Below are 16,167 nucleotides of genomic sequence, written 5' to 3' on the forward strand. Positions count from 1 at the left end.
CAGGGGGAACAGCAGAGACAAAAAACCAAGCTGTATTTGCAATTGCATTCAACACATTTATGGGAAGGGAGTCCGAGATGGTGCCCGGATAGCAAGGACTGGATCTGAGCACCCAATGGGTCTCTGCTAATTCAGCAACCCTAACACTTGCGCATTAAGAAAGGTCTATTAGCGAAATGGACAAGGAGGCAGCAGGAGGAACTGGTGGGTGAGGTTTGATGAGACCACGGGCTGTAATGCAAGGAGAAGTGTGAGCCATGAGAAGGAGCTGCGACTTTCACAACTGCACTGGGGCAAGTATCCTCTAATTCACTGAGTAACATTAAAATAATGTTTTCCTGTTCATGCCGGCTGAAAAATGAAGTTTCAAATGAAAAAGGCTTGGGGGACACTCCTACTGAGACGTTGCAGCAAGATGTGGAGTCAACCAGGCAGTATTGCTCTACTTGCCTGTAAAGGACGTAAAAGCCTGTTTTCTTTAAAAAAACCCCGCAGTTTCCGCCCGGCTAGGCTGACAAGGAAGAGGAGGAGGAGGAGGAAGGGAAGGTGACAGGGCTGCCATGGCTGGAAACACTCCCTGCACACGACACACGGAAACCCTGGGCGGTACGACCACACGCAGGGGTCAGACCCAGAGCCCGGGAGTGCAGCACGCGAAGCCAGGCCTGCTCCCAGACCCGGGAAAGGGAGAGCCAGCACGGAGCGTCGCGCAGGGCCAACCGGCAGCGGGGCGGCCCGCATCAGCTCCCGGCCTACCTTCCCCCTCCGCGCCCTCTCCCTCACAGGGAGAGAGAGCAGCCTCCCAGGGGTACGGAGAGCGGGCAGACTGCTGTCGGATTGGATAGCTCTCCTGTCAATCAATACCGGCTGCGGCGCGGGGCGGAACGTTGTGCGCAGGCGCTCACCTCCCTCCGCCCGTCGTGCCCGCCTCGGACACGGCAGGGGCGGGGCGGGGTGGGGCACTCCCCCCTGGATGTCACGTGACTGAGCGGCGGGCGTGGGCCAGCGGCTGGGCGCGCGCGGCGGCTTGCCCCGCCTCTCGTGCGCGCACCGCCTCGCGCATGCGCAGCTGAGGCGGGCGCTGAAATTCAAATCTGAGGAGCGGTTGGGGTGGTGGTTCTGCCATTCTCGGGCGGCCTGAGGGAGCAGACGGAGTGCGGGTAGCGGCGGCAGCAGCGATGGACCCGTTCACTGAGGTGAGGGCACGGCGTGGGCCAGCCTCCGAGCCATGAGCTGTCGAGAGGGTGCACCTGGGGTTTGATCCGGGGAGGGGGCGGGGGCGAGGGCGAGTTGTCAGTGGCGGGGGCCGCAGGAACAGAGAGCGGCAAGGGCCGGTCGGGGTCCGCAGGAGAGCTGCTCCTTGTTGCCATGCTGTTGGGGCGGAATAGTTTCTCCCAGCCCTGACTCCTGGCTAAGGCCTGTCAGCGCCCTCCGTTCCCCCTTACGTTACTCCGGGCGTTCGTGGGCTTGTAGAGAGCCTCTTTCTCTGCAATGGGGAGACAGGTCTCCTTGCCACCTCTCTCTACGCCCTCGTCTTGCTCGTACCTCCAACATTGCAGCCGCCCGGGTATTTGTGAGGCATCAGGTCTCTTTTAGGAGAGGACAGAGGCTATTCATGCAAGGGATTGCAAAGGAGAGGAACTTTCTAAACCGGGCTGATACTTGACGGCGTTTCCTAGCGCTTTAGTGTTTGCCTCTCATGTGCGTCTGGCAGATAAGATTTTCGGCTGAAACAGAAGGGACACTGGGAGGTAGTGGCAGTGGTATTGACACACGTTGTGCCTGCCGTATCTAAAGGTCGAGTGTGAAGTTTGCCCAAAGCAGCGATCATCTGATTAAAAATGCGTCCTTTTTGACATTGTTGCCACCTGTGATTGGTCAGTTTAATTTGCAGGCATAGTTCCTCTTTTTTTAAAAAAAGTCACTTGTTAGGGTGGATTTGCACATGTGTTTTAGAGTTTTACAGAGGCAAAATTGTAATAAAATGAGCGTAATTGACCGGCTTGAATCTGTATGAAGGTTGGAGGTTTCTTAAAGATGCTGTACTGTACTCTTGATTTTATGTGTGACAGAGGTAGAGCTGTGGAGCTGTCTTGGGACTGCTTTGAGAAATGTTGTAGTAAAAATGGCCTTCAATCTACAGCCTGCCTAAGCAAAAACCTAAACTACTTTAAAAAAAAAATCCAAATAAAATACTTCGGTGAAATACTCTCTCCTCCCCTTGAAAACAATCTGTATCTCAAATTGACATACTTTAAATAAACTGAGTGCCCAAAAAAGGTGACTGCACACATCTCATTTAAAAAGCTGAACATAAGGTATTGATCTGAACTTATTTACTAAATGTGTTATGCCAAGGCAGATTTACTCTACCCCCATGTAAAGGCTTGCTAAGTATAAGCATCTAAAACCTCCTTCCTTAATTGGTAGTCATCTGACTAGTCTTACATAAACTTCAAGTCCAGGCTACTGAATCAAGTTTAAAATGTTTTTGCATGCTGGGAGATATTCCAACCTCAACACACCCTTCGTGTAGATAACTGACTTTGAAAAGCTATGACCAACTGTGAGGCCGCTCCTTAGAGTAAACTTCATTCAAATGTTAGCTAGTATTGCAGAATACCTAAATGTTGCCTTATCAAGAATGTTTATGCTGTGGAGGACATTCCACTGTTCTGTAAAAATCTAACCAACATTAGTGTATTAGTATTGAAGTTTAATAACTTTCCTCAAAAAAGTTTTCTGAAAAGGAACCTTTTTACCACCTACTATGAAGTATCTATGCTCTGATTTTTTTTTTTTCTTTTAATGTAACCTTTCCCTAGCTGAGCTGTTTTCAGATAATCTTTGTCTACAAATTATAGTGCTCTGTTACTTGCAGGGAACTGGTGAGGCATTGTAAGTGTTGATTATGTAAAGCAGGGTAATTCAAGCCTTAATTGGTCAAAGCATGCTGTTAATTCAGTGTTTGCTGATCACTTTACAGTAACAAATTTTGTCCTGGTCTTGCTGAATTTAAGCTCAAATAAATCTTGCTGTAAGATTCAGTGGAATAACATTTCTTTTGATTAATCTTGCAAGCAAGAACTAATAACCCTCTGAATCTCAACCAAATTATTAATACAGAACACACTGAGGAGACAGCGCACTGGATACTTTTGTAGGATCACAGTGAACGTACTGTTTGTGACTTTCAGTTTATAGCTGATTGTATAATTCACCTTTCTTGCACAGAAGGCTTTATGTTTGGTACTATAGAATGTTAGAAAAAGTCTAGTTTATCTTGTACTTTGGAGAACTTATTAACATTCATAGAGCAAAGTATGGTTTCCTAGCATGGAGGATGACCAAAGAGAAAGAAGTCATGCAGTTGCTCGGGGAAAAATTTGCATATATGAAGTTTGAAGTTAACTGTTACTTCAATTTCATGGATAAATTTGCTCCCTTTGCTGCATTCTGCTAGTAAAGCAGGGTAGTTAGAACAAATTCTTGTAATCACGTATGGGCCTGAGTATCTTCTCTAACACTGCTAAATATGTACTTTTAAACATACTTTTTAAAAGCAAGATTGTCCATCAGCATTTAAAGTGGGAAGGCCTCTTCTGATTTTTAAAAGGTGCTTTTGCAACACAAACTATGATCCTCTAAATGCTAGTTAGTAGTTCTCAGATTTCTAGATGTGACAAAATAGGTATGTCCTACTCTGAAACTTTGCCTGTCATCAGAACGCTTGGAGAATGTACTTGTAGCAAATACCCTGCTGATGAACTTGAAAAGTAAGTCTCAAGCTGTGGTGGCTGGCTTACTCATCGTGTGTAATAGCAAAGTTTGAATTACAGCAGTTGCATGGAAAACTTGAGATACAAAAAGCCAATAGGAGCTGGAGTTCAACAACAGAGGCGTGCATTCTTGGGAAGTGACATCCTATTTGTAATAACTGAAACTCCATCTTACTGAACTACCAAAACAGAAAGGAATGTGACTGCATTTGAATAGAACTGTAGGAATACTGTTGTGGAAGATATATTCAACTTTGCACAAGAAGAACGTATATAAATTAACTTATATAGCCTCTAAGATTTTATTTATGTGGGTATTACTTGCGCTCTGTAGTTCTGCCTTTTGGAGACTGAAATAAGGAAACTTGACTTGTAGACACAACTAGCCATGGAACTTGCATTGAAGGCCCTCCTGGCATTTCATGTGTCCCCTTTTTTTAAAATTTATTTTTTTTTTTTTCAAAATCCTCCTCTTCTGTGGAAGTTAGAGAAGCTGACTTTTTTGCTTTCACAAAAAACTGTTGACATTGACATTCCATTTGTCCTGTGTTGCCTACAATGGAACGTTGTTTAAGACTTCAGCCTTAGACAGTTAAAAATGTGAAATGTGTATTTAATTGCTGTGCAACAGCACAGATAATGCCTGGCACAGTTCTCACAATAATTTATGTGCTACCAAACAAGTGCAGTTTATATGCTTCCTTTTAAAGGCCGTTAGTTCAATCACACAATTTCTTGTCTCAAAGTGCCTTAAAACCTAGATCAAACGAGTAATTAAGTAGCCTTTAGATGTGATCAAACTGAGTGATAATATCTATGATGCAGTATTTAAAAAAAAAAACAAAAACGCCGCAATATATATATCAAACTTGGATGCTATAAGGAATCACTTTATGCTAGTGTGGAACATTTACTAAAACAGCTATTTTGTATGACCAGAGTACTCAAATTTCCAATGGATAGGGAATGAAAGAGAATGTTAGATAGCTTAATTGGTATCTCTTTATATGTTCTTCTTTACACTTATATTGTGATAAATAGCCTGTTTATTAAGACAACTAGTTATAACATCAGTCTATTCTTCTTAAAACTTAAGCTTGAGGAACAGAAATTCAGCTTTTGATTTAGAAGGTGTAATAGCAACAATTTTTTTTAATATTAATAACCATGTGTGTAATTTGTTCCTTTTTTTATGACTGCTTGGTGATCACTTCAACGTTTGTTTTGTTAGAGGGTTAGTGTCAATCGGGTGACTTGACCATATGCTTTAGCAATGTGTCAAAAAAACCTATGCAAGACTTGACAGTTCAAGACTGTTATGTGGTGATTCAGTAAAAAAAGTAATTACTTTCAAACATTTCTGATTACTTCAGGCTCTATAGGAGCCTCTCTTTTTTTAATTTTGCCTTTGTTTGTGTCTCTTAAGCCTGGTTTCCTTTGAAAGCCAAGCTAATGGGAGGCAACTAGTTGATTTAATGACTGGAACTTTGGAACCTAGCTTCACCTCTTACTAATAAAAGAGTATATGTCTCAAACTTAACTGCTTCTACAGTTTTTGTGATAGTTTGTGGCTAGGTGAAAAGACCCAAACCATTGCCTCTGTGAAGAAAATGCTGCAGCCTGTTGTCTGTCTGGTAGGCCAAAGGACTTCAGATAACCTGCAAACGTGTGCTGACCTGCCAGATAGCAAGAAGGTAGCTTGGAATCCGCTACAGTGTGAGCTACCTTTTATCTAACTTGCTAAAAATGGGAGAAGCTGTGGATATTGCAGTGGTGCAATTGAAGTATGGAGATCAGGGGTTATCACTGAGAAAAAGGAGGTAGACAGAAAAACCATATTGTTGGCAGTGTAGAAAACATATTTTGTTTGTTCTGCTTTCAGGAGGAGGTAGCCAGTCAGAAAACCAGACTTCTGGATATTTCTATTGCATTGCATTACAGTAGATCAGTTAGCAATGTCTGAGAGTTGCATTTGTCTTAATGTAGCCTTCACTATAAATTTCTGGTATTGTGGATGTTAGTATATGCTATATAAAATGTAAACATTTTTAATTTGAGCTATTACTAGTTAACACACTTATTACAATGTATAGTAACACATGATTTATTGATTACTTAGAAACTCCTTGAAAGAACCCGTGCCAGGCGAGAGAACCTGCAGAAGAAAATGGCTGAGCGGCCCAAGATGGGAATGAGACCCACAATGCAGACTAAGAGGGTCAGAGAGCCTTTGTTAGAAACTGGTAACCAGGCTCCTCTTCCTGGTGAAGAAGGTATTTTGCAACAAGTTTAATAAAGACTGTTGTGATACAAATCCCATCTCCTTTTTTTCTAAGGGCAAGTGAAAACCCTTAGTGTTTATCTTATGCTAAACAGTGATGTATGTAGTTATCTGATCACTAGGACTGAATATGGCTAATGTTTAGCTTAACCTGAGAGCAGATGCTCTAAGTAATTAGTAAGCTATAATTGTAATAATAATTGTGTAATGCCAAAGACAGTGCCTTGTGCTTGGTAGAGTTTAGGAAGGGCAGTTTTTGGGGAGGCATATCAGGGTGTTCATAAGTCATAACTTTGTCTGCATTACAGTTTTGTACTTTCTCTCTGAAAATATTTTAGATTGTTTGAATACTAATTTGCTTGAATACTCTGACCTGTACAGTGAAACCTGGTACAAAGCCATCACCATCAAAGAGGCTCTGCCCTAACAATGTGGAGACTCAAGCTTCCATTTCAGAGAACATACAGCCAGTTCCTTCAAGTTCCACAAGCCATCATTCTCCTGAGATTACTTCAGAGTTGCACATAGCTGCTTCTAACAGGGCTTCATTGGTTCAGCCCCTTGAGAAAGGAAAAACAAACACCAAGTCAGAAACTCCTGCAGCCCTTTCAGTTAAAACACGTATGCAGAAATTGGCAGAACAGCGACGCTGCTGGGATAGTGAGGGTATGTTTCACTTGCTAAGCAGTATTGGTGTTTTTCAGTGTTTGCATTGATGATGTTTGCTATCAGAAGATAATTTTGTGTGTGTGAATGCTAATGTTTTCATAAAGAATTCTTAGACAGCACTGTGGAAGGCCTAAAATAATGAAACTGACTACAGCTTAATTTTATGCATCTTTTCCCTACTAGTGTGATGCCTTGCTCATCACAACAGTGACTTAAAACTAGTAAACTGCTTGGTTAAAAATGTGTTGGCTTTGCAATGAGCTTTAATTTAACTTGATTAGCCTCAATGCCTTCAGAGCTAGTAGCTTGATTCTGTTGATGGCAAAACATCTAACTTGATAAACTGAATATATATAGCAAAATGCAAAAGATGCAAATACATCTCAATATATTTTATTAGCAAAATAAATGTGTTTTTTCTTTTTTCCAGATCCCTCTGAATGTGTTCCTCTGTCTCCCCTCCAGTCAAAAGATCTGTCTGTTTCTCCACCTAAGCAGGCATCTAATGCCCTGGCAAGTGATACCCCTATTGGGAGAAGAGGTCGTTTAGCTAACCTTGCTGCTACAATTGGTTCCTGGGAAGATGACCTAAGTCACCCATCTGCAAAGCAAAACAATACACAAGAACAGCCTGGCACTACTTGTTTATCCAAATTGTCCACTACAAGTGGAGCATCTGCTAGAATCAATAGTAGCAGTGTAAAGCAGGAAGCCGCATCCTGTTCTCAAAGGCTTGTTGAGGCTTCTATTAATAAACCAGCAAACTCAAAGATAGCGGTGAGTGTCTGATTTAGTTGCTGATTAAAAATTGATTTGAGTATCGGGGGGACAAATGTTAACTCATAACTGTTTAATCTGAATTTAAAGATTCGGTGTGAGCAATCTTAGTCTATTTACAACTCTATTGCAATCCTACATGCCCTTTTTTTAATAGCAGACCTGAAACAGCTTAGAATCCTTTTTACTGAGACTTAAAGCTGAGTGTACTTATAAGTCTTGTAAAAGTCGATATCAAAGTAATTGATTGCTGCTCTTTTGACCATCAGAAGGGGGCTTCTTACAGAGATACTGGGTTTCACTCTGTAACTTCATATAGTTGATTGACTTAAATTGTAAATATTATTGCTGTATGAAAACTCAGAATGCTGAAAGTAGTAGTACCAGATACCTATTGTTCAGTTTATGCAATTTCATAAATGGCAATATCTGCCATGTGCAGTCTTGTTTAGGGAAATGTGGGAAAATACCTAAAGTAGCTGGCAAAAGCACCTGGAATCAAATGCTGAAACAACTTGAAATACTGGGTAAAAAAAAAAATTCTACAAAAAGCTTATAAAACTTGTTCTCAGCTTTTTCTATTGTTGATGGAAAAGGTGTGTTATGTTATAGTATGCTATGCAGAATGCTTTCATTCTTTTTCCTCTTGAGAGAATAAGAATGTACAATCTCAATGTTATTCCCTTTTCCCTTTTTAAGGATCCAAACAATTTTTTAACACAATCCTCAAGAGTGACTGTTCCCTGTTCTAAGGAATCTGAAGTACGACAACCGCTAACAGAGAATCCCTGCAGCCCTCAGAAAACTGAAAAGCGTACACAAACAGCAAAATCAACTTTGCTTCAACCAGTTCAGTCCAAAGAAGAGCCAGTCAAAGGAACACATGTGCAACTTGAACCGAAGGGTAAACCCACAACACCAGGTAGGCTGTTCTTCAGCTTCAATAAATGTTCAGTCAAATTAGGCTTGTGTCCTGTATTGAAAACTACATATTAGTTAAGAATTTATGGTAACATATCAGATAATGCCTATTTCCTGCTGTAACTTGAGTAAAGTCCTGAAGAGTTCTGTGATAATTATCATAAATTGTACAGCTTCCATATTTTGCAGGGGTATCTTCTTGGACATTGTTTTCACAACTCTTGAGAGCAAAATCAATCTAACTTTTCTCTCTATGTAAAAATGTATCCTTCTAACATCAGTTAATTCAGACTATTCAAAGCTTCTTTCAAATTGTTGGATACTATGTGTATCCAATTGATATAAGGTAAAGAGCCTGCATATGTTAGAAGAAATCAAAGCTAAATGCCACATAGATGCTCTAACTTTGCATAGTGTCTGTCTTTTCAGCGGTAGCATTGATGTCTAAAAAAGTGATCATCCCCAGTTTTAAATTTAACTGCTTGTTGGGTCAGAAACCTGGACTAACAGCTTGAACTCTTTGAAATGATGGCCAGTAGAGCAAGTGTGTGTCTCTAGATATGCTGACAATAAAAGACAAGCTCAGTAAAGTGGGGTGGATGCCAAACAATGTATCTGCCTTATGTACTAGAATGCTCATTTACATGAAGGATGCAATTGAGACTGGTTGCAGAGGAAATGTTGAAAAAGCAAACCGGTTTAAATAACTGGTGGATCACACATGGACTTAAGTAAGAGAAGGACATCCATTTGCTCCGATTTGCTGCTTTATTAACTTCAATGGTCTGTTACTGTGGTGATTTGCACTTCAGGTTTAGTTTGTATTAAAGTATAATGGTGTAAGAGCTGTAAAGGAGACAGCTTAATTGCTTCATTGAGAACCATCAGCAAGATGCAAAATTGCAGTGATTTCTTTCTGTGTTTTTGAGAGTTTCTTTCAAGGCAAAACAATTGTTCTTGTAGGGGGATCAGGAATTAAGCCCTTCCTGGAACGCTTTGGGGAGCGCTGTCAAGAGCGTAGTGCACGGAGTCCGGCTACGAATACTCCAGGGTGCAGAACACCCATTGTTACCCCAAATACAAGGACAATCCAGGAACGGCTTCTCAAACAAAATGAAAATTCCTCTACTGCCAGTTTAGCGCTTCAGCTTAAGCAGGTATGACTTGCTACATTCATAGCTTGTTTATAAGCTTGGGGAAGATTCTCACTGTTCTGCACCTACCTGAGGAATTTGAAATGTTTTGACATCTTAAAGCTGTCAGCTTTTCCCCTGTTCCCCTTTGTCTGCTTAGGAACGTGAACGAGAACTCGCATGCCTTCGTGGCCGGTTTGATAGGGGCAATCTGTGGAGTGCAGAGAAAAGTGAAAGTTCAAAGAGAAAACTTCCAGAAGCTAAAATGGTAATGTGTTACCTCTATGTATCAAAAGATGATAGTCTGTGAATTGGTTTAACAAGTTCTGAACACAGGGATAGATGTGCAAATGTAAATAAAAGATAAAAACCTATGCTTTGTGAATGCCCAGGCTGTGCAAGGCTGCCTGTCAAGTGGTTTGTATGATTATTAACAAACTATTAGATTTTTTCCTCCTGCAGAATCAATTAAGGAGTCAAGTGATACTGCTTTGAGCCAATTGATTTTTTTTTTTTTGTTAAATGTGGAGGTTTTTATAATCTTAAGATAAGAGAGCTCCTCACACAAACACTCAATTTAGTATTTAGTACTTCAGCTGAATTTCTTACATAAATAAATAGGATCCTTCTTGATATTGGATAGGCAACCTCTTTTTCCTAGCAGGTGTTAAAATGTGTTTCTTTCTGGCAGTTTTTTTTAGTCACTTTGAACATTACCTCCTGAAGGTACTATGTTTTTATTTTTGCCAGGAAAGCCAATCTCAGGCTAGCCCAAAACATCCTCCTAGTTCAGATGCCACTGCTTTTGGATCAGCAGAAAACACACCAGCAGGTGACAGGCCAGCAAAGTCTCCCAGCATGGAGTCTTCAGGTAAGAACTGTCACTGCTCACCTGTGGCTAATACTGGACTGAAGCACTGCCCTTGATGTTCATGGGCAGATAAAAAGGTTAGTAGCACTGATGTATACAACTAGATCTCTTGTTTGGTTACTGATTTGTCTAAATCTTCTTGTATGATAATACTCTGCACTCCTATACCACTTGAAAGATCAGCAAGGCAGACTGCGTTTTTGTTTCTCAGTGGGTTTACCTATGTTTCATACTTTCATGTATGTTAAATGTAAGGAGAGTGAATGAGAATCATCAGTTATAGACTTAATCTACGCTGTACTCTAGTATACAAATTTCTACAATAATCTAATGGGAGGGAACTCTTCCCTTGTCAGTATCCCCTTATGATATTGATTTTTATAGTACGGGATGTGAAAAGAATTCCAAGATGCTCGTGACATCCTTTCTGGTGCTTAGTGAGTGGAAGAGCCTTCAGTTCTCTGTGAAAAAAGAGTGAACTTAGTTAACACTTCTTACAGACATGGTGGGCAAACAGGCTTCTAGAAAAAACAAAATGCGCTTCTAGAAAAACAGGATGATGTCCTGCTCTTAGGCTGGGTTTGGGTGTGGTGGTTTTTCTGTGGTGGTGGTGGTTGGTTTGTTTATTTGTTTTTAATTTTCCCTTTTTGCTCTTGAGTGGCTGCACTCTACTATGGTTTCAGCATTTTTTTCTTGTGCTATCAGTTTTCTGATTATAAGATGGAAGTCTAGCTGTACAGGTTATAGAGGGTATGTATTCTAATGCTTTTTTTGACAGCAAGCTAACTGGAATACTTAATCTAGCAGGCTTTTTGTAAATTGTCAGCTATATTATCAAACTTCCAAAATGCAATAACTTTAAAAAAAAAAAAAAAGAAATTCAAAGGATAGACATAATCTTCAGTGACTTCTTTTTTTTTTATAAACTTAGATGCTCCTAAATGTGAAGAGACTGATAAACCCAGTCCTCTGAAGATCACTGAGCCAGAGAGCACTGTAAAAGCAATGTCTGTCTCAAAACTTGAACAACTCACTGAGAAACCGAAAGGTTTGTATTGAGTAGATGTATATTAATGCACTTAGCTATCTGTTGCCACTTGTCCAGCAGAGTGTTAATATCCTTCAAGTCTGAACAATGAATTCACTATACATCTGCTGACACTTGTGTGTTTTGAATGAGGTTTATATAAAGCAAATCAGGAAACTTCTTTTATCATAACCCTTCTCTCTTGACATTCAAGCCTTCAAGGAATATTAAAACACTGATATTAAAGTTTATTGGGAAAGAAAAGAAATGACTGCTCTACTAGGGGACTTGCAGTTAAGATTCAGACTTGTTTGAAGTAAAATGTTGAAACTTGTCTAACAAGTGCATCTTTTTATTCCCTCTCTGTATCAATTATGCAGTATATGTGATAATAGTATATCAAAATAAGGATGGAACTATACTTCAGGGTTCTATATGCATGACTGTAACAAAGTGCTTTTTAGTCAAGCTTACTTGAAAAGCAAAAATAGTTGGCCTATCTGTTAACATCTTTCTGTTCATTTAATGAGAATGAAGAGGTCAGTCTTGATGCCACTAATATTTTTTAAAACATCACCCTTCAGATGAAGTATACAAAATTGAAATGAGTGTGGATGACGAGTTGAATAGCTCAAAAGTGATAAATGAAATTTTTGAAGTTCTTCAAGAGGATGGTCCAGACATAGAAAAGCTGAAGAAAGAAATGAGCATAAGCCTGGAAGGTGAAAGTGATGAGGATGAGCAGGAAGAGTCACTGAATATTTCATCAATGTCTCTGTTAACCCCTCTAGTGGAATCTGTTGGTCCAGAGGTGAGAGTTCTTAGGAGGTGGGGAAGGGCTTGTTTGTCATGCAGAGATGTACAATTTGCTTGTGAACAGTGATATTTTGTTGTATTGTGATACATGGGCAAATAGCGAAGTTACAAATGACATTTTGCTAATGAAAACATAAGGAGATAAAGTTATTTTCCTCTGAAAATAGCATACATATTGGATGCTCTACTAAAGTGGTTTAACTTCTGCTAAATCAAGCTTGAGTATATACATCTATTACTTGTGCTGGACTTCCAGTGGTATACATGCATTCAGTGAAGTGGTGACTGATGAAACTGAAGAGAAGTAATTATGTAACTGTACCAGTTTGGAAACTAAGGGTGAAATCTCCTTGAGTTCAATACTCTGTTGGTGTCTTTAAAATAAACAAACAAACAAAATAGCTTGCTCTGTGTCTTAGGAAATATTTGTAAAATGTGTGTTAAATAGTATTAAGCAGCCTCCAAATTTACTGTTTATGTGTAATTGCAAAACAGGTAAAGGTGAGAGGAAAGAGATCATGATTAATGTGGACAGATACCTGTAATATAACCTTTTCTTCTCCCTAGGCCTTTGTTTCTCCTTGTAAGTCAACTGGTGAAGGTAGCAGTATCAGTGATGTAAGTCTGAAGTCTGAAAAGTTCCAAAGGACTAAAGTCCCCAGGGCAGAATCTGGAGACAGTATTGGCTCTGTGTCAGAGGATCGCAACCTTCCATATAGGTAATAAACACAAAAAATCACACCTGATCCTGTAAGTGTGCAAATTTAAGACACTGGCTTTTTTAGCTCTTCTAATGAAGCATATTGCTTAAATCACAAAAGAAGCTTTTTTTCCAAGATCTCGACCTTTATCAAAGATTGTCTCTGTGTAGTCTTTCTGTTGCTTAAACTTAAAGTGAGCTGATAGAATGTTTTTTTTTAAAGCCATTTAGGCAAGCTGGAAATACCAGAACACTGGTGGAAATAGCAGAAATATCAATACCTGATACATATGTACATATATTTAAAAAAAAAAAAGCTTGGCACACCTGTGAAACAGTTAATGGGGTTTCCTCTTTTAAAAGCATTGATGCATATAGATCTCAAAGATTTAAAGAAACTGATCGTCCTTCAATAAAGCAAATTATTGTTCGCAAAGAAGATGTTGCTTCCAAACTCGAAATGAAAAAGAATGGCCCATCTGATCAAGTCAATATCAAAAAGAAAATGCAGGTATCTAATATACTTCTTAAAATCCTTTTTCTAATTTACTATTTCATCGCTTAATTTCCCTTGTGAATGTCCAGGATGTTAACAGACTGCTTAGAACTGCAAAATTGGGTTGTTTAGCATAAACATGTAATGGTAGGGAATGATACTGCATAATTTGAACAGCTAATGCATCTCTTAGAGGGATCATGCTATAGAATAAGTCTGGAGAGTGCAAGCCATCGTTTTGAGAAGGGGATGGGGAATCTATATGTTATTACTGCCTTTGAATTAGGCAGGATTCATAACTACGTACTTTCAGTAGGCAATATTCTGATCTTCACTGGTGCTTTGTTCACCTACATTGCTGAATTTCTGGTTAATTGCTGCTTCCCCTGCTGAAGGGAAGATTAGACTGGATATGGAGTGTACAAACATTGAAGTAATTCAACTGTATTTAGTGGGAGTAATTCCCACTGTATTTAAATTACCTCTGAGGTCAAAAAAAAGCTGTGCTGCAATATTCTTTTGCAGAAGTAACTGTAAACTGCAAGATTTTTTTGGTTTACTATTTAAATGGTCTGATTTTTCTGAAGCATAGCCCCAAAAATGCTAATCTCAAGACACTTCCTTGTTTGACTGTAACAGTAAGTATTTTTCTTCTTGCTAATTATTTTTACTACTGGTTTACTCTAGGAGCTGAATAATGAGATCAACATGCAGCAGACAGTGATTCATCAAGCCAGTCAAGCTCTGAACTGCTGTTTTGATGAGGAACATGGAAAAGGGTCACAACAGGAAGCAGAGGCAGAGAGACTTCTTCTCCTTGCAAGTAGGTTTTTTGGACTCAAGTTCAATTCTCTGTCGTGAACACTTTGGGAAGAATTAATGAACTCTGAAAATGCATTTATTATGCTACCTTGTAGCCCCTTCTTTATAGTTCTTCACCTGGAAAACAGGAGAGGATAATATCTGTTCTGTCTCAGCTTCTTTTAGAGGCCAGAGAACATTTTTGGTATCTCTTGTCCCTAATATTCCTACTATTCTGGAAGATGATTAACACTTCTGTTGCATTTCACATAGTTATGGCAAAAAAAAAAGTTCAGTACTACTTTTTCCTCTTACAACTATAATTAATTAATTTCTCTATGTAGCTGAGAAGAGAACTGCTTTATTGGAAGAACTGAATAAACTGAAGAGTGAGGGACCTCACAGAAGAAATAAAGCTGCCTCTACATCCACTGAATTTGCTCCATCCAGGGGATCTGTTTCTATTTCAGAAATGCGTCTACCTCTAAAAGCAGACTTTGTATGTGGTACAGTTCAAAAGCCAGGTAAAACTAGCAACTGAAAGCTTTACTTCTTCCTTCCCTCTTCCACCATCCTCCCTACATATATTTCTGGTTTATTCTCCTTGTTTTTTTGTCTTCTGTGTTGGTGTTTTTCAGAACTCTGGAGGCAATGAAAATTTAGCAATTACATTTAATTGATCTGCTTTTTGGCTAAGTTTTCAGTATTTCCCACAGTCATTTTAATTGCATCCTTTTCTGGCTTATGAGGTTCAAGAAACTTATCAAGACTTTCCCAGCCAGTCTGAAAGATCTTTGTGGTCCTCTGTAACCTTTTGGGGAGGAAGTAGAATTTTGTATCTCAGGTTATCTTCTCTCTTGCTGCTTTGGATTTTTTTTTTGATAGATGCAAGTCTAGTACTAAATATCATTACATAAATTCTGACCTCTGGTGTTGTGAAATGCTCATTAAGCCTCTTTTTTTTTTTTGTCCTTCTGTTAACATTCCAAAATACTTAATTTACAAAGCTTAGTCTTCCATTATCATCTTATATTTAAATAATTAAAGTGTTAAAATGTGAACTTCTTTCTTCTTTGGTTTCAGAAGAGTATCTGGCATTATCTCTCTGTAGGTCTAGAGACTTATCCTGGAACATAGTAAGCTTCTGTGTCATGTGGTTGTTTAAAGAATCTGCAAGCCCACAATAACCAGTGCTATTTTATATAATGCCACAGAATATGATTGTAGCTGGACAGGTTCCTACTTCTTGCCTCACTAAAACTTGAGGACAAAAGTCATTGGACAAAGTCTTGTTTAATATTCGTTGCAAAACCTCTTCTAATGAATTCATATGTAGCCTTTCTTGTTTTCTTGTTTAACTGTCCTAAGAAACGTAAAGTGCACTTCTATATCTTCAAATAAAACAAACAACTATGAACTATTTGTCATCAAAACTTTAATCCAGAAGTGCAGCATTTGCTATACGTTGCGCACCAGAAGCTCTGTTAATCGCTGTCATCTCTGAAGAGAAAATCAAATATAAAGAGCACAAATCAATGCTTACTGGAGTCAGTTGTTCTGAAAGCTGTGACTTGTCCTATACAACAGAGCACTCAAACTGTTGTGGTTTTTTGGTTTCTTTAGCATGATATGATATTATGCAATGCTCTTGCTTTACTGTTCAGCAATTTGCTGCATGAACTCTAAATCATCTCCTGACACTATTGAGATGTGTGCTTGTGGTGTCTGTCGTCTTTTTTCCCCCTTATGTGAAAAGTTAGGGAAATGAGTTGCCTGGATAACCAGTTCCTTCATAGGACTGAAAAAAGCATGAGAACGGGCAGTAGCAAAAGCTGATGTATGGTTAAGCTGGCAGGCCTAGAGAATAACAAGAGTCTAAGGAGCTATAAGATTAAT

At 39.4% G+C, this 16,167-nt stretch overlaps 1 protein-coding gene across 3 annotated transcripts in view; it reads left to right on the forward strand.

The window, feature by feature from the left end:
* Positions 1 to 1,040: 1,040 nt before the first annotated feature.
* The window catches only part of ANLN (anillin, actin binding protein), a 29,710-nt gene continuing 14,583 nt past the window's right edge, over positions 1,041 to 16,167 (forward strand). For 2 of the 3 annotated variants that reach the window (XM_072853667.1, XM_072853668.1), the window contains exons 1-14: positions 1,041 to 1,196; positions 5,899 to 6,052; positions 6,442 to 6,726; positions 7,160 to 7,506; positions 8,206 to 8,428; positions 9,391 to 9,584; positions 9,721 to 9,828; positions 10,311 to 10,431; positions 11,363 to 11,479; positions 12,043 to 12,269; positions 12,842 to 12,993; positions 13,338 to 13,485; positions 14,158 to 14,293; positions 14,616 to 14,795. In XM_072853667.1, the coding sequence (XP_072709768.1) occupies positions 1,179 to 1,196; positions 5,899 to 6,052; positions 6,442 to 6,726; positions 7,160 to 7,506; positions 8,206 to 8,428; positions 9,391 to 9,584; positions 9,721 to 9,828; positions 10,311 to 10,431; positions 11,363 to 11,479; positions 12,043 to 12,269; positions 12,842 to 12,993; positions 13,338 to 13,485; positions 14,158 to 14,293; positions 14,616 to 14,795 (2,410 nt within the window). In that variant the 5' untranslated portion in view covers positions 1,041 to 1,178. The remainder of the gene's footprint in view (positions 1,197 to 5,898; positions 6,053 to 6,441; positions 6,727 to 7,159; positions 7,507 to 8,205; positions 8,429 to 9,390; positions 9,585 to 9,720; positions 9,829 to 10,310; positions 10,432 to 11,362; positions 11,480 to 12,042; positions 12,270 to 12,841; positions 12,994 to 13,337; positions 13,486 to 14,157; positions 14,294 to 14,615; positions 14,796 to 16,167) is intronic. The other variant, XM_072853669.1, reaches the window with a different exon arrangement.

This window comes from Ciconia boyciana, chromosome 2 (genome assembly GCF_034638445.1).
Source record: "Ciconia boyciana chromosome 2, ASM3463844v1, whole genome shotgun sequence".
Classification (NCBI taxonomy): Eukaryota; Metazoa; Chordata; class Aves; order Ciconiiformes; family Ciconiidae; genus Ciconia; species Ciconia boyciana.